Source organism: Bos grunniens, chromosome 20 (genome assembly GCF_055505025.1).
Source record: "Bos grunniens cultivar Pamir isolate PY7600 chromosome 20, Bosgru_T2T1.0, whole genome shotgun sequence".
NCBI lineage: Eukaryota > Metazoa > Chordata > Mammalia > Artiodactyla > Bovidae > Bos > Bos grunniens.
The window spans coordinates 3963968-3988862 of record NC_141184.1 but is presented as its reverse complement, the minus strand read 5'-3'; the positions used below and the strand labels follow the sequence as shown (position 1 = coordinate 3988862).

Below are 24895 nucleotides of genomic sequence, written 5' to 3'. Positions count from 1 at the left end.
TGGTTTGATGTGGAGCAAATTTTTCAAGTTCCTGAGTCTCAGTTTTCTTACCTATAAAATGGGATGATAAAACTTGCCTCTTAAACTGTTCAGCATATCTGGCATCATGCATGTAAAAAAGGGAAAATTCAAAATATCTCTTTCCCTGATTCACATGGGGTCTTGATCAAATCTCAAGACACCTAGATGCCAGCTATCACTTGCATACATAACTTTGGTGTGTGTGTGTGTGTGTGTGTGTGTGCCTGTGTGTAAGGGCGGTAATGAGGAGGCAGTTCAGCCGAAGGTCAATGGGTTTCGAATACTTTTGGTCACAGAAACAAAAATCTTAAGAGGAACGACAATAAATAAAATTGGTAAGAAATGATGCTCCAACCTGCTGGGGGTCCTGGGGGACAGTCTGACAATCACCACATCAGATGATCTTTAAGCAACTATTGCTTTGATATTCTTTAAACCCTTAAAATCACCCAGTGCCTACCCGATCCAGCTAGGGGCTCAGGCTGATGGCAGAGAACAGCCATAAATCAGTGAGGTGCACACATCACCAGCCAGTGCTTGGAAGGGCATCTAATATCAACAGCTAAGGATGGCAATGGACCCCACTCCAGTACTCTTGCCTGGAAAATCCCATGTACAGAGGAGCCTGGTGGGCTCCAGTCCATGGGGTCCCTAAGACTCGGGCACGACTGAGCGACTTCACTTTCACTTTTCACTTTCATGCATTGGAGAAGGAAATGGCAACCCACTCCAGTGTTCTTGCCTGGAGAATCCCAGGGACAGAGGAGCCTAGTGGGCTGCTGTCTATGGGATCGCACAGAGTCGGACACGACTGAAGCAACTTAACAGCAGCAGCAGCAGCAAGGATGGCTAAGCAGAATGGTATCCGCACACCAATTCTGTTTCTTTCCGAAAGACTTCCCTGATCTTCCGTGCACATCTTGCCATGCTGCAGCCCTCACTGCTTGGCCTCTCACATGCCGTGTCTATCTTACCTGGCTTTAGGCTTTTGGAGGGCATGGACCACTAGTCAGTTTGTAGAATCCTACACAATGGTCTGCTGGCACAAGGCAAATTGCACCTGGTGAATGGATCAGAGCATGCATGTGTGTGTGCAGTCATGTCTGACTCTCTGTGACCTCATGGACTGTAACCCACCAGGCTCCTCTGTCCATGGGATTCTCCAGGCAAGAATACTGGAGTGGGTTGCCATGCCCTTCTCCCAGGGATCTTCCCAATCAAAGATCAAACCTACATTTCCTGTGTTGGCAGGCGAGTTCTTTACCAACTAGGAAGCCCCCATATGGATTGGTAAATAGTGGAAAAAAGAGGGGGGCAGGATGATGGCTCATGCATACTCTTGAGTGCAGGATGTTTAATATCATCTTGATGGTCTGCGATGACCATGAAAATTATGTATTTAAGCCAACTTCATATACAAGCAATGCTCAACTCAAGTAACACAACTCAAATTGCACCTGCTGAGGTCTCACAGACTCTAGGGGTTTTATATACAGAAACCTATGGAAGAGGAGACCAGGCTATGCACCACAGTCATGGTCAGGCTGCCAGAGAACCACAGGGTATCTGGGATCTGAGTTCCAGGGCCCTGCCCATCGAATGGCATGACTTCCTTCGGCAAATGAGAATTTTTCAAATGGATTCATGCCCAGATGACACATTTTCCAAAATGTGTAGTTGAGCCCTCGTGCCTCTGTGTCAATTCTTCAACACCTCCATTGAGCAAACCGCACATGCTGTGTGTAACAAGTGACTCAGTACAACCAGGAAGCCCACCCTCCACCAGACCTGGCTCAACCGCACACTCGAAAGGAGCAGACACGTGCTTGTTTCCAGTTCCAGTCTCTCTCCTCCCCTTCCCAACACAGATCCAAGCCATGGTTCTTGGCAATTCCCGTTTCTAGGTCAGATTCCCCAGTGGAAACCACAAGATGCCTTGAGATTAAGAAAGAACCGAACCTGGCGGAAAAAACGGGCTGGACATGAACTGAATCTTTTTGAGCTGAAGGTTAAGAATCTATGGCTGAAAGGCTCTGAGCCTTACATATATACTGCTGTGCATAATATAAATGCATTACAATTACATTATCCACTGTAATGATAAACCTGAATGATCAGGTCCTCTGGACATAAACCAAACTTCACCTGTGAAACAGGATGCTTTATAACTCAATAAATGTAATCACTTCTCCACTGATCTCCAGTGGCACCCAATATGCTACTGGAGGTCAGTGGAGAAGTAATTACATTTACTAAGTTATAAAACATTCTGTTTCACAGGTGAAGTTTGGCATAACTGACTCAATGGACATGAGTCTGGGTAAACTCCGGGAGTTGGTGATGGACAGGGAGGCCTGGCGCGCTGCAGTCCATAAGGTCGCAAAGAGTTGGACATGACTGAGTGACTGAACTGAACTGTAATTACTGTATAAATGTAAAATTACTTCTTAATTCTTATGGTATAGAACTCAGAAACTGCTTCTGCTTAGAGCTCCCTGCTAAGGATAAGGTGAAGGCATGCTGCTGGATCCCTGCCTTAAACCTATGACTACTTCTCCGAGTAGTAATAGTTATTAAGTGAATAAACTGAATCACTGGGTTTGTTTGTGATTCACCTGAAAGGCATGGAGCCACATTTCTGAGCCTCCCTGCCACGGCCCCCTCATCGGACGCAGGTGCCACAGTGAATGATGTGTTAGTAACACGCCCCCTTATGTACAGACAGTGAGAGGGAAAGAGAGGCGAGATGAACTGGGGAATTGGGATTCACACACATACACTATTGATCATTGTTGTTGTTCAGTTTCTAAGCTGTGTCTGAATCTTTGCGACCCCATGGACTGTAGCCCATCAGGCTCCTCTGTCCATGGGATTCTCCAGGCAAGAATCCTGGAGTGGGTTGCCATTTCCTACTCCAGGGGATCATCCCAACCCAGAGATTAAACCCAGGTCTCCTTCATTGCAGGCAGATTCTTTACCATTTGAGCCATCAGGTCGCTGACACAGATGCAAATTTCCATTCATTACATGCATGACCCTAACAGACAGGGCTACCATTCCAGGCTATTTGCTATGGCAGCTGGCACATGCCTTTTCTGTGCACACCTCCCACTGTACTTCCTATTTCCTTAATACGATCAGAAGCTATTTCACTGGTGACATGAAACACTCAGGGCTCTCGGACTCTCTGACTCTTGCACAGTGGTCTCAAGCAGCAGGTGCTGGAGAAGGAGGTCTCAAGCAGAAGGTGCTCACTTCATGGGGTCAGTTCTATTAGGAGTGGGACCTCTCTGCACCCACACCTCTAGAGTCCCTTTCCTTCCTCTCATCTATATCCCCACTTGCAAACAAAAGCACTTTTCTCCTGTTTGGAAGAAATTCTTTTTCTACCTACACTGAGCCCTAGTGACAAAAGGAATAATAGCTGGCTTCTAAGAAAAAGGGGCTTCCCAGGTGGCATTAGTGGTAAAGAACCCACCTACCAATGCAGGAGACCCGGGTTCGATCCCTGGGTCAGAAAGATCCCCTGGAGAAGGAAATGGCAACCCACTCCAGTATTCTTGCCTGGAGAATCCCATGTACAGAGGAGCCTGGTGGGTTACAGCTCATGGGGTCACAGAGAGTTGGACACGATTGAAGTGACTTAGCACAGATGCACCCACTCTAGGAAAAAAATAAAAGCAAACGCTGATGCTTGTTGACATGGAAGATGGGGAGTCTTGACTTGGATGTACAGAGTTGAATTTAGTTAAATTCACCAGCTGTGGCTGCCAGGACTGCCAGGGCCCAGATCACAACTGCTTATCTAATGCTGGTTTGTTCAGCCCTTGATGACTTAAATATTTCTTACCTTGATTGTTTAATTAAATTTAGGTATGGTTCAGAGGACAGCAAGAGCCCCATGTCATAAAAATAATGAGAGTTTTTGAAGTTTTAACTCCAGCAGCCCATTTACAATTATGATTTAATTGAAAGCTTTGTAAAGTGTAGGTGCAATTTTCTAGGCACTGAAAACGTCAATCATTACCTGTAATGATGAAGGGATCAGTAATAAGATATAAAGCTTCACTTTCAGGTCATCAGTTCACACAGAGCCTAAATCTGCGTGGCTTCTGTGAGATTCTATTAAAGGCAGGCACACGTGTGTCCACACACACACACTCATACACACACACACACACTTATACACACACACACACACACACACAGATGCTTTGAACAGGTCAGGATGATACAACTGGCCTCAGTCCAATTTCTAACCAGATGGAGAAGTCAGTTTTGCAAAAACCAAGTGACAATCAATGCCTTTTGCAAATTTTGTGATTAGCAAGATCAATGAGGATGGAAGTAAAATTAGAAAAAAATTGTAACTCCTGGTTGGGGGCTTTCTAGAAGCTTCAAGTACAATTTCAATCCAGAAGAAAAACATTTGTGTTATTATTGCTGATGCTCATATAAACAAAGCAATTGCAGCAAGTGAGCCCCATTGAGTAAAAAAAAAAAAATTAAGTAGATGGTGCCTCAAAGTGAGGCGACCTATAGATTATTAGAGTAAGAAAGCTTGTTTAAGAATAACAGCTGCTAGAAATAATTGACAGAAGTGTTTCATTTTTACAGGAATGAAGGTAAGCTTCTCACTTGAAAAGATATCGCTAATGACAAGCCACCCACCACTGAGAATTGCTTAGTCCTGCACTGTCCATCCGTCCGCCAAAGCCCCAGGCTCCCCACTCACCCTGTTGCTGCTTCACTTCACAACTGACAATGGTGGGCACGTGGGGATGTGAAAGCCAACCAGCTCCTACCAGACTGCATCTCTTGTCCTGTCTGCATTCCCCAAACCCTGCACACCAACCACAACCCATCTCTACAAATGATCAGAGTGACATCAGAATGCAAACTTTCGAACAGTAAGTTACCAACGTTTACCATCCTCAGCTACGTGGGGTCCTCCTGCAGGAGCTAACCAGGGAATGCAGTCAGCCCACAGGACAAGCTCAAGACACAGGACAGAGGAGCAGGGACAGACAGACATGTCTGCAGTGTGCGGTTTTTTGCACATGTGTGAGCAGGAACGGATGAAGAGAGGGAGCAAAGAGCAAACGCGTGGATCACCACCGCTTGAGATCGAGCACAGCGAGGCATTCAAATGGAATAGATGCACCTACGAGATCATCTCCTATGGTCCATGGCGTTCCTGCTGGGATGTCCCCTTACAGACGTGACCTACCCATCACCATTTCAAGACAAACATCCAGCCCAGAGGGGATGCCAGGCTCCGCCCTCCCAGGGAGATGCACTCACTTGTGTCCAGACTCGTGGGCGATGGTGAAGGCCAGTCCAAGACCCGTGTCCTCATTAATCGTACAGCTGCGGTATTTACTGCACATGCCACTGATGGGTGCGAATCCTACGAGACAAATGGATGGAAAGAACGTACAGGCCGAGCACCGTAGGAAAACAGAGACGGGGCACAGCACACACGTGTGTTCATCTTTGTCCTTCCGAGACGCCTGGTTCTCGTCTTGGTCAGGTGAAACGTGAAAACAGGAAACCCCTGTTAAGGGCCCTGAATAACGTGGGAGGGGGCATTTGTTCTCTCTTCATGGAAAACAGTCCACAGTTCTACCTCATGTTCCAGTTACAGGTTACAAGGGGGGCAACATCCAAGAGGGGGTTCCGTGCTGAAGGAGGAGAATTTCAGCTTTTTTCCTACAAACGTCTGTGTCCTCAGAGGCCCGACACAAAGTGCTGTGGAGAGTGGGTGTCGGTGGCCCTCAAGGCCATGCCAGGGTGGACGACCTGCCGGCGGGGGGCTGTTCACAGGACTCAGCATCTGTCCTGCTCATGGGTATAGTTTAATGTGGATAAAATGATAAAGTGTAGAATCAGCAGAGGGAGCGAGCACCTGGGGAAAGGCCTGGGGGAAACCAGGCGCGAGGACCCGGGGCCTTCCCTGCAGTGGCCTTGCACAAAAGGACTTAATCCCCCACAGGAGGAATAATGCCGACCAGGGGTTCTCAGCAGAGACTCAGGTCCAGGCGTTGGCTGGGGGCTGGCCACAGGGCACCTCGGCCTGGTGTGGGCCCCGGTTTCAGGCCCCAGATGTAAAGCAGGCGTTCCAGGTCAGCCTCACGGCGTGCATGGTGTAGGCCCAGTGGGTCAGGCTCGCCAGCTGGCGGCCAGGAACTCTGCTGGATCCCACAGCCGAGGGCCCACTTTGTATGCAGGCCTTTCGGGGAACAAGGAGTCAGGACTGACCTCTATCAAACCCAGCCTTGTTTGAATGTTTTTGTAACAAAGAGACTTCTTCCCCAAGACCTTGGAAAGAAATGGAGAAAGAGAAAAAAAAAAAAGTCCAGGAGCATCTCTGTCAGTAGCTCACTGTTTACACTATTTTACACCATTCGCAAAAAGACCGCCTCATGGACATTGCCCCCATTGTAACCTGTAACTTGAACATTACACAGAACTGTGGACTGTCGTTCCACACAGAGAGAACAAACGCCCTTCTCCCACCTTATTCAGGGCCCTTTGTGTGATTGTCCAAGGGTTTCCTGTTTCACATTTCACTGTTTACACTGTTTGGAAAAGTATAAAAAAATTTGCATCATAAAGTACCACTAACATTCAGTCAGCCCTTTAAGCATGCTAAAAGTGGCTAAGATTGAGATATTTATAGAGAAACAGAAAGATGAGGAACACAATATTATTGTAGTATCTCTATAAATATTCACAAACATATGTCTTTTCTATCATGAGAGACCCACTTGGACCTCTTGATCCCACTCTCACAATTAGAGGAAGAAATGGAAGAAATTATTTCTTAAATTAGAAGAGACAGGAGTTCTTGAATCTGTTAGACCTTTCCATGGGAAAGAAGTGATTTTGGTGACGACAAGCGCACTCTTATGTTTGGCCAATGTTTATGCAGGGACAGCGTCTGTTTCTCACAAAGGCACTCAGCAGCAGCTGCCACTTACGGATCCGGGTGGGAGGTGAGAACCCTCCGTATTCCGGGCTGCTGACGGAGCACGGCACACACGAGTCTGTCAAAGCCCCAGCAGAGGCTCTTACCCAGGGTGTCACAGGGCTCGTTCTTCCAGGAGCATATGTCCAGGCCGGTGAGTAAGATGGCGTGGTCGTGGCGAGCCCCATCTTTCCCCGTCAGTCCAGACTGCCACTGGCAGAAGCTGCTCAGGCTGTGGTCCGCGTGATGGCTTATCACCAACCCTGGCTGCGTGGGAGGGCACCCGAGAAAACAGGAAGAGAGCATGTCAGGCAGCGGCACTGGCATCATCGCACACTACCACTGATTTGGATTTCAGTGACGTGGTGAATCTGAATGGCAGACGAACTAGTCTATCCATCTCATGTATTAAAATACAAAGGAGGGCATTGTATATAAAACTTGTAGATTCAGTGTAGATGCTCATGTCCCTTTCTCCAGTTCTGTACAAAAACAGTGGGGATTCAATCACTGATCACACTTCGATGACCCAAGAAACATTACTTCTGTGTCTGTAACTCTTCTAAGAGTTATTACTACAGCATTAAATTAGGTCAGTTTTACACGGATACACCATGTTGTAAGAAGGGGCTGCTCAACTGACAAAGCTTTATTTCTTTATGTCTAGAAAGAAATTTCTTTATTTCTAGAAAACAGGCTGGAACTAGAAGGATAGTTCCAGGTGACGTTCAGCCTCCTCCATGTATTGCTATTGTTGTTCAGTAGCTAAGTCATGTTTGACTCTTTTGTGACCTCAAGGACTATATCCTGCCAGGCTCCTTTGTCCATGGGAATTCCCAGGCAAGAATACTGGAGTGGGTTGCCATTTTCCCTTCCAGGGTATCTTCCCAACCCAGGGATCAAACCCGCATCTCCTGCATTGGCAGGCAGATTCTTTACCACTGAGCCACCATGGTATATATACCAAGTTCTAATAGATCAGCAATGAAAGATCAGAATGAAGGTACTTGAACTCTTGGTAAACGAAGAACTGGAGGGGGCTGGTAAGAATAGCTCTCAAAGCTGGCAGATGAGTTATTTAAACCTTATCTATAGGTTCGATATATTTTCCTATGGATGGTCACAGAAAACCAGCTTAAACATCTCCATTTCAGGACAACAACTTTAAAGCTTTTCTGACCAGAGTGTTGGGCTGGAACCGTGTCTCTCAGTCACTAACATGCTTTCTCCTTCAGTGCTATTGTGTCTTTCCAGAAGGCCAAGTGCACCCAAGCTTAATGCTGCACATCAACCCTGGGACATGCCTTACATTCTTCAGCCGGTGATTTCCAGGAAAACTGCATTAATTAAAGTTAACACAGGTGTATGATCAAACGATAACCTCGCTTATTCTTTGCTGCTTGGATGAATTCCAAGGTGAAACATTTTAATGCAGAGAATAATTAACCTGTCACCTGGAAATCCCTGCTCAGTCAGCAGCCCCCTCTGCAGACACACACGAGAGGCAATGGAGTTGTACTTCGCTGACTATTCAGTCCAGAAACATGCCTGCCCCTGCACACCCCGCCTGCATGGAAAGAGGGCCTCAGCCCAGAACCTGCAAATCTAAAGGCATCTGAGATCTTATCAAGGATCTCAGAGTTCATCTAAAAATTATTTGTTTCATAAACAAGACAACCATGGCTAACAGGAGACTCTGCCGAAACACCAGCAAGGGTGGAACTGGAGGTTGGGTGCCTGACTAGGATCCGGGGTTCACTCCCTGACGTCCAGTCAATGACCAGCTCAGGGCAAAATAGAACTGAGAACCCTTGATGGCTAAGAAACTCCCCCTTACTTCTGCCGCAAGACGCCCACCCGAGGTGCACTGTGAACGGAGGTGCACCTCTGTGTGTCCACACAGGGGTTCTGAAATGAAGGCGCCAGACAATCTTTTCCCCACTGCTCCCAAGATCCAGCATAGTTTGGAGGTTTGCATGCAATGAGAGAAATGTGCCTGACATTCTAGACTCTACGAATAAAATGCTGAGACTGAAGGTGGTGAAGGTGAGTGTCAGCGCTTGGGAGGTAACAGAGTACAAGCACACAGAGCCGCACGGTACGGTGCCGTCTCCGGGCTACGGGGCGCTATTAAACGCCTTCCAACAAAAGACGCCACCTCCATCCCCAGGCTCACAGTGGAGCACGCTTCGTATTCCGGGTGTATTTCCCACCCAGGTGCTACAGTAGTTCTTTTTGGGACTTCCACAGTGGTCCAGTGGCTAAACCTTCACGCTCTCAATGCAAGGGGCCTAGGCTCAATCTCTGGTCAGGGAGCTAAATCCCACAGGCCACAACTAAAGAACCCTGCACGCTGCAATGAAGGTCGGGGATCCTGAGCATCTCAACTAAGACCAGTGCGGCCAAATAAACAAATATATTTTAAAGTTACTTTTCCTTTCCATTTTCTTATTAGCCAAGCAAATGAGTATGCTTTACTTCTCTGCACAAAAATCACAAACAAAAGTCACATAAGCATTATGGGAACTGACAAGAAACTGACTGTATTATACACAATATCAGAACGTTTCTGTCCTCAAGGGAAAGAGAAGGAAAGAATCCATAGAAAAATTACATTTAGGAAAATGAATATTTTGCACGTGTTTTTCTGAGGCGGGGAAGCTGCTGGTATCAAAGATAGGATACCTGTTCCTCTTCCAGAAGAATCAGGGCGACAATGGCAATGTTGATATTCCCTCCTATTGTCCCGTCTTTGAATAAAGCAGACACCTGGGAAAGACAGGTAACTCACGTCAGTCCCTGCACATGACACCCTTTCCCCCAGCCCTTAGCCTGGAGTTCACAGCTGAAGGCCAATCCCGTGTTCTCCACGTGACAGAGCAATGTTCGGTTTCTTACACTGCTAGACACACAGGGATGTGAAGTGAAAGTGTGAAAGTGAAAGTGTTAGTTGCTCAGTTGTGTCTGACTCTTTGAGACCCCATGGACTGTAGCCTGCCAGGCTCCTCTGTCCGTGGGATTCTCCAGGCAAGAATACTGGAATTGGTAGCCTTTCCCTTCTCCAGGGGATCTTCCCAACCCAGGGATGGAACCCAGGTCTTCTGCATGGCAAGCAGATTCTTTATCATCTGAGCCACCAGGAAAGCCCAAGACACACAGGTATGGGAACATCTAATCACACCAACTCTTGGGTCCTTATGGTTGGTGCTTGGAAGTAAAACAATGAAGTCTGGGGAGGTAGGTCCCTCGTGTTACCAAACACCAGTGAAGGGCTCACAAGTCCCCTTAGTTGGAAAGTGTCCTCATTAGACTACAAGGAAGTTTCTTTTTTAACTGACAGTGATGACCCACAGGTAAGCACTCTCCAAGCTGTCCCAGTGAAAGATTCCAGAAGCATAAGAGAACTTCTTGGGAAAAGACCAGAGGATACAAGAAAGAGAAGGAAATCAATGCAGAAAGACAGTGATCAAGGGGAGATGCAGACGTTAGAGGTGAAGGTCACAGGAGTAGAAACGAGTGATCAGAGTGATCAGGCGTCACCTCAGGCATTTGAGGCGACGAGTGAGGACGAGTCAACGGTCACGGGAAGCTCCAGGGAACTGATGTGGCACCAGGATGTGGAAATGAGAGAAAAGCTCAACAGAACAGAGGCAACGTTTGCAAATGGCAGAGACCTGCAGTGGCGGGTGCCTCTGGGTGACCACCTGCCTCAGTCCCCTGGGAGACTGGAAACCACGAGGGTCTGGCCGCCAAAAACAAGGACGGTGAGAGCAGCCATGCCGAATCATGGCAAACTGAATCATATTTAGGGGTACTCTGTTTATCGGGATGTGAAACGTATGTTTCAAATAAAACTATTTTAAAAATTCACTTTGATGGCCCCAAATTTTGTCTTCTGTTATGCAGATTCCACTTAGGTGGAATGGGGTTTAGACACCTCTTGCTACACTTTAGTACAGACTAGAGCTGCCAAGCAGACACAAAGCCAGACACATTTCTATCTGCAGTGACATTTAAAAAAATTATTGGAGTATAGTTGCTTCACAGTGTTGCGTTAGTTTCTGCTGTGCAGTGGAGGGAGCCAGTCATATGTATCATATCTCTACATCATTTGCTATTGTTGTTAGTCACAAAGTCATGTCCGACTCTGGCATCCCATGGACTGCAGCATGCCAGGCTCCTCTGTCTGTGGGATTTCCCAGGCAAGAACACTGGAGTGGATTTCCATTTCCTTCTCCAAGGGATCTTCCCGACCCAGAGACTGAACCCATATTTCCTGCACCGGCAGGTGGGTTCTTTACTGCTGAGCCACCAGGGAAGCCCCATGTGTACACACATCCCCTTGATTTTGGACTGCATTTCCATTTAGGTCACCACTGCAGTGACATTCTAAACGGTGTACTGCTTCTTGTTTTTGTAGATAAAATAATGCATCTTTTATATTCATATTCCTAAAAAGATGAGCATTTTCTGTGTGCTGTGTTTTAAGTCACTTCAGTCATGTCCAACCCTTTGTGACCCCATGGACTGTAGCCTGCCAGGCTCCTCTCTCCATAGAATTCTCCAGGCAAGAATACTGGAATGGATTGCCATTTCCTTCTCCAAGGGATCCTCCCAACTCAGGGATCAAACCCAGGTCTCCCTCATTGCAGGTGGATTCTTTACCATCTGAACCACCAGGGGAGACGGGCATTTGTATAGGGCCACCTAAAATCACACATATATACTGCTGATGGGCAGACTTACTGCACTCAAAGGTCTCAGCATCCTCTTGGAGATTTCTGATAAATGGAGACATAGTAAACTTGAAATATTGTTCATATTTTTTTCATGCCAAATTGTTCATCCTCCAAATTTTATTCTCTGAAGGATTGAAAATGGCTCTTCTGATTGGAGCATAGTAAAAGTGAAGGAGCTATCATGGATGAAATATTTCTTGAGTATGAAACATAAATCCACAAGTAAAAGAGGGAGGCAAACGCACACACTACACCCACACGAGGCAGAATCACACACGCGGCTCAAAGAGCAGGACGAGCCTACCATGTTGAGAACTGTCAGCACGTAGGTGGTGATGTTTTCATGGCCATGGTTTTGCATCATCTTTTTGTCAACCACCACCAGCGTCTCCACATTCAGCTCTTCATTCCTATGGGACTTCAGAAGGGAGCGCTTTTGCCTTACACATGATTTATACTCATCCGGCAGGATGAAAAGGTCTTCTTTGGGAGGCTTGGGCATGTCTACAGGGGGGGCATTTGGAGAGGAAGTAAAAGCAAAGTCATCACACAAAACCTGTGGCAGAGCTCGCGCTAAAGAAAATGGATTAAAAAAATGAATATTCATGAAATGAACCATAAAACCCTTAAAACTATGATGCGAAACTTGTGTTAAGGTGGGACACTACATTTAAATAAAGTTTGCACAGCCTAGATGTCATAGAATTCATCACTATATGGACTTTTGTATAAATTTCTCCTGATTTAAAACAAATTGGTCTGTATAGTCAAAGCGGTGTTTTTTCCAGTAGTCATGTACAGATGTTAAGAGTTGGACCATAAAGAAGGCTAAGCACTGAAGAATTGATGCTTTCAAACTGTGGTGTTGGAGAAGACTCTTGAAAGTCCCTTGGACTGCAAGAAGATCCAACCAATCCATCCTAAAGGAAATCAACCCTGAATATTCATTGGTAGGACTGATGCTGAAGCTGAAGCTCTAATCCTTTGGCCATCTGGTGTGAAGAGCTGATTCACTGGGAAAAAACCTGATGCTGGGAAAGACTGGCAGCAGGAGGAGAAGGGAACGACAGAAGACGAGATGGTTGGATGGCATCCCCGATTCAATGGACATGATTTTGACCACACTCTGGGAGTTGGTGATGGACAGGGAAGCCTGGTGTGCTGCAGTCTGTGGGGTTGCAAAGAGGAGTTCACAACTGAGCAACTCAACAACAAAAACAAAAAGATCACTTTGGTTCTGAAGTGCTGGTGTCTAAAAGCAAGATGTTCCAAGATTGTGAACATGAGGGTATGTGCAACAGGGGCTCCGAAATGGAGTCACTGACAGAGCAATAAAACTAATAATTACAAAAAGAAGTGCTGTCTTACACGGTGTTCTCATTTGAAGACTTTTAATGACCTAAGAGGTTTTAAAGTTGATTCCCGGGTCTGGACACACAGCTGGATAGTCTGTAGTATTTCCAGTGGGTTATAAACACACAGCCAGATTGTCTGTAGTATTTCCAGTGGGTTATAAATGCTCCAGACAGATCCACTGTAGAGCTGAATTTCCTCAAAAGTATTATAAATATTTACCTAATTTAACTGGAAGACAAAATAGACTTGATCTTCTTAGTGCAAGCTGTTTAAAAATAGTTTTGGCTTTGATAATCGGGAAGTTGACACTATGCTAAAAATGGTCAAGTTTGGTGGATGCCTCAGAAAACGTGGTTAGAACTGCTCCGTGTGAAAGTATCCAGGTATTAGGTGGCAGTACTTTACTGAATTAGGTGAATTACTAAATTCAATCAGTCGGTTCAGTTCAGTCGCTCAGTTGTGTCTGATTCTTTGCGACCCCATGAATCGCAGCACACCAGGCCTCCCTGTCCATCACCAACTCTCGGAGTTCACACAAACTCACACGCATAGAGTCAGTGATGCCATCCAGCCATCTCATCCTCTGTCGTCCCCTTCTCCTCCTGCCCCCAATCCCTCCCAGCATCAGGGTCTTTTCCAATGAGTCAACTCTTCGCATAAGGTGGCCAAAGTATTGGAGTTTCAGCTTTAGCATCATTCCTTCCAAAGAACACCCGGAACTGGTCTCCTTTAGGATGGACTGGTTGGATCTCCTTGTAGTCCAAGGGACTCGCAAGAGTCTTCTCCAGCACCACAGTTCGAAAGCATCAATTTTTCGGCACTCAGCCTTCTTCACAGTCCAACTCTGACATCCATACATGACCACTGGAAAAACTAGAGCCTTGACTAGATGGACCTTTGTTGGCAAAGTAATATTTCTGCTTTTTAATATGCCATCTAGGTTGGTCATAACTTCCCTTCCAAGGAGTAAGCGTCTTTTAATTTCATGGCTACAATCACCATCTGCAGTGATTTTGGAGCCCAGAAAAATAAAGGTGGCAATAATTCAAAAGCTATGCCAGCTCTGCTCATGGAATACTCAGCTAGAAAACACTGTTTTGATTGACTGATACTCACATCCACTGCATTTCACTCTCTTTGCTAAAATACTTGCAAACTTAAAAGAACTCTTGGGAGGATAACAGTTACACCACTACAGTTTAATAAGCACTCATCACATGCCATTTGCATTGATGCAGTTTACACTGATGTGGTCTCCCCCATAAAAGATGTCTATGTATAACCCACTCACTCTCTACACCAGCTGTGGGTAGGAGTGAGGCCACCGAGACACGGGAGATGAACATCACTTTCTCAAAATCCCTCCCTAGAAGGCACTGGGAATGGATTTCAGATCTGGCATTGTGGTCCCAGGGCCCTTAGTCTTAATTTCCATAAGTACAGGGTACAAGCGGAGATGGGAACATAGCAGTTCCCCAGGCCCTCAGTACTGGAAAAAGGCAGGAGCACAGAGGTGGTGGTCTCACTGGCCTGGGGTCTGAAAAGCCCCTCAAAACAAGTCATCCGCTCAATATGGTCCCACAGCATCTCCCGCCACACATGAGTCCCAGCTCAAAACCCACCCATGATGCCTCAGCTAGAAGCAGCAAGCTACTATTTGAGCCTGAGGTTCAGAGTCACAATTGATTTTAAGCAAATCAGCCTGCTTTTCTCTGCCCTTTTCAACAGAGAGAGATGCCTAAACCCACAGGAAAGCGAAAGGGTTAGCTGCTCAGTCATGTCCGACTCTTTGTGACCCCGTGGTCTGCCCATGGAATTCTCTAGGCAAGAGTCCTGAAGTGGGTTGCCATTTTCTTCTCCAGGGATCTTCTCCACCTAGGGATCAAACCTGGGTCTCCTGCATGGTAGGCAGATCCTTTACTGTCTGAGCCACTGCTGCTGCTGTTGCTAAGTCACTTCAGTCGTGTCCGGCTCTGTGCGACCCCACAGACAGCAGCCCACTAGGGAAGCCTGAACACACAGGAAAATCCCTCATCTCCTGAGCAGAGACTCCAGGAAAGAATCTTTGTAGGTGTAAACCCCCTGAGACAGAAGATGGAGATACCTCTAGGGAAGCCCAAAGCCTCATGGATAGTGTGGGAATATCGTGTCCCATGCTGTCAGATAAGTGAGCTTTGAGGACTAAGTGCTCAGCCCAGAGGGATTGTGCCAATTCTGCTAGGCGTGGCCCCAGCTGCTCGGGGGGCCCAGGGCAAAGAACTGCCACGTGCCCTGCAGAAGCGGGCAGAGATGGCAAGTCAACAGCACCAGATCAGCCACTGACATGGCCCACATTTTCTGCCACCTTGTTTCTAGTTTTATTATGAAAACATAGTGCTTTTCAGGTCTACTATAGCCTTCTACTTCTCTGTATATTCGTTCTATTAATTTTTGAGAGTTTGATATTGAAACTCCAACTAAAAATCTTCATCTACTTAAAAAAACTGTAATATATAGTGGAACTATATGTAACCTTGTTCTGTATATTCTGAGACTCCTGTAAATGAGTTATCATACTTTTGTAATTTAAAAAATTAAGATTAAAAAGGAGAAAAAATGGCTACATTTTTCCATTTTCCAGCTGCGAGTCTTATTGTATAATTTAGTGTCTTATTCAGATATCTCCCTCTCAACAACCAGACTCCACTACTGAGATTCTGAAATGCCTCTGGAGACAAATGCATCGACACAGGTGCACAGACAGCCCCACCAAACAGAACAATCGTACTGCCCTGCATGCCCAGGTGCACTGCCTTTGAGCTATGGGTCTGAATGACTCCGATCACCTCCAGATAAGAATGAAAGGGTCACATTCATTCCAGAAGGGTCAGCACTGCTGGATTGCTCAGAAACACTGAAACATCTGCGTTGGGCCCTGGAGCGGCCTGTCAAAGACACGTGGACAGCCCTGCCCATCTTTCCTGCCTGGATCCAGGTGCTTGGTCAGCTTTCTGTCTCTGACACATGGAGTCTGTCCTACTCTGACTACACCCTCACCGGGAGCCCTGCCAGCACCTTCCTGGCTCTGACCTTGTCTGTGCCTGAGTCCTGCCTCTCTGTCTGTTCCAACTGGTCTCGACCTGTTTGGCCCCGCCCCTGACCTGCCTGGCCCCGCCATTGGTCTGTCCGGCCACGCCCCCCCCCTCCCCACCCCACTGGCCCCCGACCTCCTCCCTGTCTGCACAGACTCAGGAAGCCACTGCTGGTCAGTGTGCCCTGTTCTGATGCTCAATCAGCTGGACTTCCCTGACCTTCTCACCCTCCTGTTCGCTCTCCTTGTGCTCAACACTGTTCTTCCTGCTGCCTCCCCTAAGACCCAGCCCACTCTTGGTCGGTTTGGGATGAGATTTTTGAGACCGTCTGAATGTATTCTGAGACTGATTTACAGGACATGCGTTCAGATGACACACGGGTGCGAACAGGTCAGCCGCGCTCGTTCTTCTGTCGTAGGTGCCAGGTGATTCTGGGTCATTCTCTCTTCTCTGCAGTGTGTTATGGACCCCTGCATGTGCCCACACTTATGTGAGGGTGCTGGCCCAGCGGCCAATGAAGCTAAGCAGCAGAGAAAGGTGGGCTTCCAGAAGTGCTTTGGGGAAGGTTTGCTATTAATAATTAAAGCCATGCTTGAGGGGAAAGCTGAAGCAAATGAGGACACGTTCAGAAAACACTGATCTTCTATTCCTGAGTCTGTGAGAGGGTCCTACATAAAATGTAAGTATCATTTCTCTTCCTCAATGTTCATGACACAAAGAGGACTTCGATAAAGCCTTGGTGAAAAATTGTAGGTAAATTACACCATGCATCCTGTGTCTTCTGACGTGATGAGTGAAGTATATAAACCTACCTAGGGATAAATCACCTCAGTGGGAAAAGCATGTCAGCTTTAACAAATCTGCTGCTAAGTTGCTTCAGTCGTGTCCGACTCTGTGTGACCCCATAGATGGCAGCCCACCAGGCTCCCCCATCCCTGGGATTCTCCAGGCAAGAACACTGGAGTGGGTTGCCATTTCCTTCTCCAATGCATGAAAGTGAAAAGTGAAAGGGAAGTCTCTCAGTCATGTCTGACTCTAGCGACCCCATGGACTGCAGCCCACCAGGCTCCTCCGTCCATGGGATTTTCGAGGCAAAAGTACTAGAGTGGGATGTCATTGCCTTCTCCGATTAACAAATCTAGACCTCAGAAATAAAGTTACTGGGTAGAGACACCAGGATTCTTTTGAAGATGTCTTGTAGAGGAGTCCACATTTCTGTGAATCACGTCATTTAGTTTGCCCAGGGAACAGCTCTTAAAATTAAAAAAAAAAAAAAAAAACTACCTTTATCCATTTGCCATGGAAAGATGTTTTATCCTGAACATCCAGACAATGGGCTCTCTTTGGAATCATTACTTAGGATTAGCAAAGGTGGTCAATAAATTTCACCTCGAGGGCAGACTACTTTGAAGAAAATGAAAATACTCCAGTGTCTTACTTAACATCCTAATCGTTAAATTACAAAGACAATCGTCCTTACATACATTTCTTGCGCCTTCCGCAGAAATGCTGCTTCTGTGGGTGCCTGAAGCTGAAGCCGCGTGGGAACTGATCTTCGTGGTGGAAGAGATGGTGGTTTTCCAGCCCCCACTTTTTCTCCATCATCGCGACCCGGTGGGGCCCCACGGCCGGTGGCTCGGTGGATCTCTTGTACAGGATGTGGGAGGGAGGCCTGCCCCCCGTGGAGTCACTGGGGCTCCCTGCCAGGTGTGAAGGGAGGGGCTTCAGGAAATAGTCCGCTTCCTGGGTTCTTATCATGCCTGACTGCAGAAGAGAGAGGGAGAAAGAAAGGTGCATCGCTCCTTTATCATCTGCTCACAAACACGCTGCTCCCTCCAGGGATAAACCTGGAATGGGAAATGACAACCCACTCCAGTATTCTTGATTACAGAATTCCATGGACAGAGGAGCCTGGAGGGCTACAGTTCATGGGGTCCCAAAGAGCAGAGAAACACACACACACACACACACACAAAAACACACGGTTCCCTCCAGGGAGAACCCATGTGGAAAAGGGTCATGTAGGGGGCTGAGAATTAGGGGATGAGGGGTCCACCCCATCTTTTCAGAAACAGTGGTGTGGTGGTCAAAGGACTTGACTCTTGGAGCAGAGAGAGATCTCACAGCATACCAAGGTCAGGTTCTTTACTGGAAAAAATGGAGGAGAAAGCACACACACAGCCCTAGATAGTAATACGGGTCAGGGTGGGTGGGGGAGCTCTCAAAGAAAGACATAAATTTATAAACCTATTATACAGAGTGAAGTAAGCCAGAAGGAAAAACACCAATACAGTATACTAACGCATATATATGGAATTTAGAAAGATGGTAACAATAACCCTGTGTACGAGACAGCAAAAGAGACATTGATGTATAGAACAGTCTTATGGACTCTGTGGGAGAGGGAGAGGGTGGGAAGATTTGGGAGAATGGCATTGAAACATGTAAAATATCATGTATGAAACGAGATGCCAGTCCAGGTTTGATGCACGATACTGGATGCTTGGGGCTGGTGCACTGGGATGACCCAGAGGGATGGTATGGGGAGGGAGGAGGGAGGAGGGTTCAGGATGAGGAACACATGTATACCTGTGGTGGATTCATTTTGATATTTGGCAAAACTAATACAATTATGTAAAGTTTAAAAATAAAATAAAATAAAAAAATTGATAAACCCAGCATAGTCAGCTGTTTTTCTAGTTTTATGCACTGTTCACTGAAGAAGGCCTTCTTGTCTCTCCTCGCTATTCTTTGGAACTCTTCATTTGGTCGAATGAAACTTTCCCTTTTTCCCTTGCTTTTTGCATCTCTTCTCTAGAAGAAAACAACAGAAGAGGAAAGACTAAAGATCTCTTCAGGAAAACTGGAAATATCAAGGCACCATTTCACCCAAAGATGATCACAATAAAGGACAGAAACAACAGAGACCTAGTAGATGCTGAAGAGATCAGGGAAAGATGGAAAGAACACACAGAAGAGCTGTACAAAAAAGATCTCAATGAACCAGATTATTATGATGGTGTGGTCAGTCACCCAGAGCCAGACATTCTGGAGTGTGAAGCCAAGTGGACCTTAGGAAAAACTGCTGCTAATAAAGCTAGTGGATGTGATGGAATTCCAGGAGAACTATTCCAAACCCTAAAGGATGATGCCATCAAGGTGTTGCATTCAATATGTTAGCAAATCTGGAAAGCCCAACAGTGGCCACAGGACTGGAAAAGGTCAATCCTCATCACAATTCCCTCGGACATGGGGTAACTCCTCTCGTCGCTGCCCTTGACCTCGGACACTGGGTATCTCCTCTCAGCTGCACCCCCTGACCTCGGACGCGGGGTAGCTCCTCTTGGCCGTTCCTGCGCCGTTGCAGTCTGGTACTCTCGGCCACTACCCCTGACCTCGGACATGGGGTAACTCCTCTTGGCTGCCGCCCTTTGGGCATGGGGTCCTCCCGGCTTCTGCCCCTGACCTCGGATACAAAATGATAGGATACTGAAAGAGGAACTCCCCAGGTCAGTAGGTGCCCAATATGCTACTGGAGATCAGTGGAGAAATAACTCCAGAAAGAATGAAGGGATGGAGCCAAAGCAAAAACAATACCCAGCTGTGGATGTGACTGGTGATAGAAGCAAGGTCCGATGCTGTAAAGAGCAATATTGCATAGGAACCTGGAATGTCAGGTCCATGAATCAAGGCAAATTGGAAGTGGTCAAACAAGAGATGGCAAGAGTGAATGTCGACATTCTAGGAATCAGTGAACAGAAATGGACTGGAATGGGTGAATTTAACTCAGATGACCATTATATCTACTACTGCCTGCAGGAATACCTCAGAAGAAATGGAGTGGCCATCACGGTCAACAAAAGAGTCTGAAATGCAGTACTTGGATGCAATCTCAAAAACGACAGAATGATCTCTGTGCATTTCCAAGGCAAACCATTCAATATCATAGTAATCCAAGTCTATGCCCCAACCAGTAATGCTGAAGAAGCTGAAGTTGGGTGGTTCTATGAAGACCTACAAGACCTTTTAGAACTAACACCCCAAAAAGATGTCCTTTTCATTCTAGGGGACTGGAATGCAAAAGTAGGAAGTCAAGAAACACCTGGAGTAACAGGCAAATTTGGCCTTGGAATACGGAATGAAGCAGGGCAAAGACTAATAGAGTTTTGCCAAGAAAATGCATTGGTCATAATAAACACCCTCTTCCAACAACACAAGAGAAGACTCTATACATGGACATCACCAGATGGTCAACACTGAAATCAGATTGATTATATTCTTTGCAGCCAAAGATGGAGAAGCTCTATACAGTCAGCAAAAACAAGACCAGGGGCTGACTGTGGCTCAGACCATGAACTCCTTATTGCCAAATTCAGACTTAAATTGAAGAAAGTAGGGAAAACCACTAGACCATTCAGGTATGACCTAAATCAAATCCCTTATGATTATACAGTGGAAGTGAGAAATAGATTTAAGGGCCTAGATCTGATAGATAGAGTGCCTGATGAACTATGGAATGAGGTTCATGACATTGTACAGGAGACAGGGATCAAGACCATTCCCATAGAAAAGAAATGCAAAAAAGCAAAATGGCTGTCTGGGGAGGCCTTACAAATAGCTGTGAAAAGAAGAGAAGTGAAAAGCAAAGGAGAAAAGGAAAGATACAAACATCTGAATGCAGAGTTCCAAAGAATAGCAAGAAGAGATAAGAAAGCTTTCTTCAGCGATCAATGCAAAGAAATAGAGGAAAACCACAGAATGGGAAAGACTAGAGATCGCGTCAAGAAAATCAGAGATACCAAAGGAACATTTCATGCAAAGATGAGATTGATAAAGGACAGAAATGGTATGGACCTAACAGAAGCAGAAGATATCAAGAAGAGATGGCAAGAATACACAGAAGAACTGTATAAAAAAGATCTTCACGACCCAGATAATCATGATGGTGTGATCACTGACCTAGAGCCAGACATCCTGGAATGTGAAGTCAAGTGGGCCTTAGAAAGCATCACTACGAACAAAGCTAGTGGAGGTGATGGAATTCCAGTTGAGCTCTTTCAAATCCTGAAAGATGATGCTGTGAAAGTGCTGCACTCAATATGCCAGCAAATCTGGAAAACTCAGCAGTGGCCACAGGACTGGAAAAGGTCAGTTTTTATTCCAATCCCAAAGAAAGGCAATGCCAAAGAATGCTCAAACTACTGCACAATTGCACTCATCTCACACGCTAGTAAAGTAATGCTCAAAATTCTCCAAGCCAGGCTTCAGCAATATGTGAACCGTGAACTTCCAGATGTTCAAGCTGGTTTTAGAAAAGGCAGAGGAACCAGAGATCAAATTGCCAACATCCGCTGGATCATGGAAAAAGCAAGAGAGTTCTAGAAAAGCATCTATTTCTGCTTTATTGACTATGCCAAAGCCTTTGACTGTGTGGATCACAATAAACTGTGGAAAATTCTGAAAGAGATGGGAATACCAGACCACCTTATCTGCCTCTTGAGAAATTTGTATGCAGGTCAGGAAGCAACAGTTAGAACTGGACATGGAACAACAGACTGGTTCCAAATAGAAAAAGGAGTTCGTCAAGGCTGTACATTGTCACCCTGTTTATTTAACTTATATGCAGAGTACATCATGAGAAATGCTGGACTGGAAGAAACACAAGCTGGAATCAAGATTGCCGGGAGAAATATCAATAACCTCAGATATGCAGATGACACCACCCTTATGGCAGAAAGTGAAGAGGAACTAAAAAGCCTCTTGATGAAAGTGAAAGTGGAGAGTGAAAAAGTTGGCTTAAAACTCAACATTCAGAAAACGAAGATCATGGCATCCGGTCCCATCACTTCATGGGAAATAGATGGGGAAACAGTGGAAACAGTGTCAGACTTCATTTTTCTGAGCTCCAAAATCACTACAGATGGTAACTGCAGCCATGAAATTAAAAGACGCTTACTCCTTGGAAGAAAAGTTATGACCAACCTAGATAGCATATTCAAAAGCAGAGACGTTACTTTGCCAACAAAGGTTCGTCTAGTCAAGGCTTTGGTTTTTCCTGTAGTCATGTATGGATGTGAGAGTTGGATTGTGAAGAAGGCTGAGCGCCAAAGAATTGATGCTTTTGAACTGTGGTGTTGGAGAAGACTCTTGAGAGTCCCTTGGACTGCAAGGAGATCCAACCAGTCCCTTCTGAAGGGGATCAGCCCTGGGATTTCTTTGGAAGGAATGATGCTAAAGCTGAAACTCCAGAACTTTGGCCACCTCATGCGAAGAGTTGACTCATTGGAAAAGACTCTGATGCTGGGAGGGATTGGGAGCAAGAGGAGAAGGGGACGACAGAGGATGAGATGGCTGGATGGCATCACTGACTCGATGGACATGAGTCTCAGTGAACTCAGGGAGTTGGTGATGGACAGGGAGGCCTGGTGTGCTGCGATTCATGGGGTCGCAAAGAGTCGGACACGACTGAGCGACTGATCTGATCTGATCGTCACAATTCCCAGGAAGGGTAGTACTAAAGAATATTCTAACCATTGGACAATTGCACCCATCTCCCTTGCCAGTAAGAGTGTGCTTAAAATCTTGCCTGCTAGGCTTCAGCATTATGCAAACCAAGATGTCCAATCTGGGTTTAGAAAAGGTAGAGGAACCAGAGATCAAATTGCCAATATTCACTGAATCATAAAGAAAGCAAGGGAATTCCATAAAAATATCAATCTCTGTTTCATTGACTACACTAAAGCCTTTAACTGTGTGGATCATAACAAACTGTGGAAAGCTCTTAAAGAGATGGGAATACCAGACCATCTTACCTGTCTCCTGAGAAACCTGTATGCGGGTCAAGAAGCAACAGTTAGAACCATGTACAGAACAACTGTTTGATTCAGGATTGAGAAAGGAGTATGACAGGGCTGTCTGCTGTCATCCTGTTTGTTTAACCTATATGCTGAGCACATAATGAGAAATGCTGGGCTGGATGAGTTACAAGCTAGAATCAAGATAGGTGGGAGAAACATCAACAACCTCAGATACACAGATGGTACCACTCTAAAGGCAGAAAGTGAAGAGGAACTAAAGAACCTCTGTATGAGAGAGGAGCAAGTCAGCTTAAAACTAAATATTAAAAAGCTAAGATCATGCCACCCGGCCCTATTATTGGATGGCACATAGAAGGGGAAAATGTGGAAGTAGTGATGGATTTCCTCTTTTTGGGCTCCAAAATCACTGTGGATGGTGACTGGAGCCATGAAATAAGAGGACAACTCTTTCTTGGCAGGAAAGCAATGACAAACCTAGACAGTGTGTTGAAAAGCAGAGACATTACTCTGCAGACAAAGGTCCATATAGTCAAGGCTGTGGCCTGCCCAATGGTCATGTATGGTTGTGAGAGCTGGACCGCAAAGAAGGCAGAGCGCCAAAGAATTGATGCCTTTGAACTGTGGTGCTGGAGTAGACTCCTAAGAGTCCCTTGGACAGCAAGGAGATCAAACCAGTCAATCCTAAAGGAAATCAGTCCTGAATATTCATTGGAAGGACTGATGCTGAAGCTGAAGCTCCTGTGTTTTGGTCATTTGATAAGAACAGGCGACTCACTAGAAAAGTTCCTGATGCTGGGAAAGATTGAGGGCAGAAGGAGAAGAGGGCAACAGAGGATGAGATGGCTGGATGGCATCACTAATGCAATGGACATGAACTTGGACAAACTCTGGGAGATGGTGAGGGACAGGGAGGCCTGGTGTGCTGCAGTCAGTCCATGGGGTTGCAAAGAGTCAGATGTAACTGGGCAACTGAAGGAACGAACAGATATAGTCAATAGCAAAACTCCATTCAAACCTGAATATGATGTAACACTTTCTATAAAAGCGTAACAATGAAATCAACCCAGTAGGAAGCAAAAAGGAATAGTTTAAGGAATTGGGGAGATCTTTCTAAACAAGGTATTTGGGAAATAGAAAAGAATTGATTATAAAAGTAAAAAAAAAAAAGTACAGTATAACAGACAATGAAGCACAATGGCAAACATAGCTTAAGTGAGAGAAAACAGAGACCCTTTTACATTTAGAGTGACAAGGACTTTCAGAGTTGATAACTATTGGGAACAGACTGGCAGTGTGGCCCCGGGAAAGGGTGAACTGGGGCCCCGCCCGGCTCATCTATCAACACTGAAAATGAATCATTTGATTCCAGGATTTTAACCCTCTGGAATTCTTGCTTAATTTATTTTAATTGAAGGATAATTGCTTACAATATTGCAGTAGTTTCTGCCATACATCAACATGAATCAGCCACAGGCATACATATGGCCCCTCGCTCTAGAACCTCCCTCCCACCTCCCACTCCGGCCCACCCTCTTAGGTTATCGCAGAGCATGGGGTTTGAGCTTGTGTGATACAGCAAATTCCCACCAGATATCTATTTTACATATGGTATTGTACATGTTTCAATGCTATTCTCTCTATTCTTCCCTAGAGGCTATCACACAGAGTGAAGTAAATCAGAAAGAGAAAAACAGCTATCCTATATTGCCAAATGCTTCTAGCAGGCACTCCCCCAGTATTGATACATATTTGTGAATGTATAATTTAGTCACTGTTTATAATCATTTAAAAGTACAGACAAAACAAATTAATAACAAAAATAAATAATGTTTATCAATTAGTTCAGAGTGGTTTTTAAAGTACATTTTTTTGGTATTTGGAGAGTATATAACCATTTTAAAAGGCCAGTTAATTATGTCC

General features: G+C 45.7%; 1 protein-coding gene across 3 annotated transcripts in view; it reads right to left on the bottom strand.

The window, feature by feature from the left end:
• ADAMTS16 (ADAM metallopeptidase with thrombospondin type 1 motif 16) overlaps positions 1 to 24895 on the bottom strand; it is a 193374-nt gene that overhangs the window by 112241 nt on the left and 56238 nt on the right. For all 3 annotated transcript variants that reach the window (XR_015149151.1, XM_086362465.1, XM_086362466.1), the window contains exons 4-8: positions 17642 to 17921; positions 12035 to 12234; positions 9677 to 9760; positions 7099 to 7258; positions 5326 to 5431 (exon numbers count right to left, since the gene is read on the bottom strand). Coding sequence is in view for 2 of the 3 variants with exons in the window: in XM_086362465.1 (XP_086218591.1) it covers positions 5326 to 5431; positions 7099 to 7258; positions 9677 to 9760; positions 12035 to 12234; positions 17642 to 17921 (830 nt within the window). In the remaining variant the exon portion in view is untranslated. The remainder of the gene's footprint in view (positions 1 to 5325; positions 5432 to 7098; positions 7259 to 9676; positions 9761 to 12034; positions 12235 to 17641; positions 17922 to 24895) is intronic.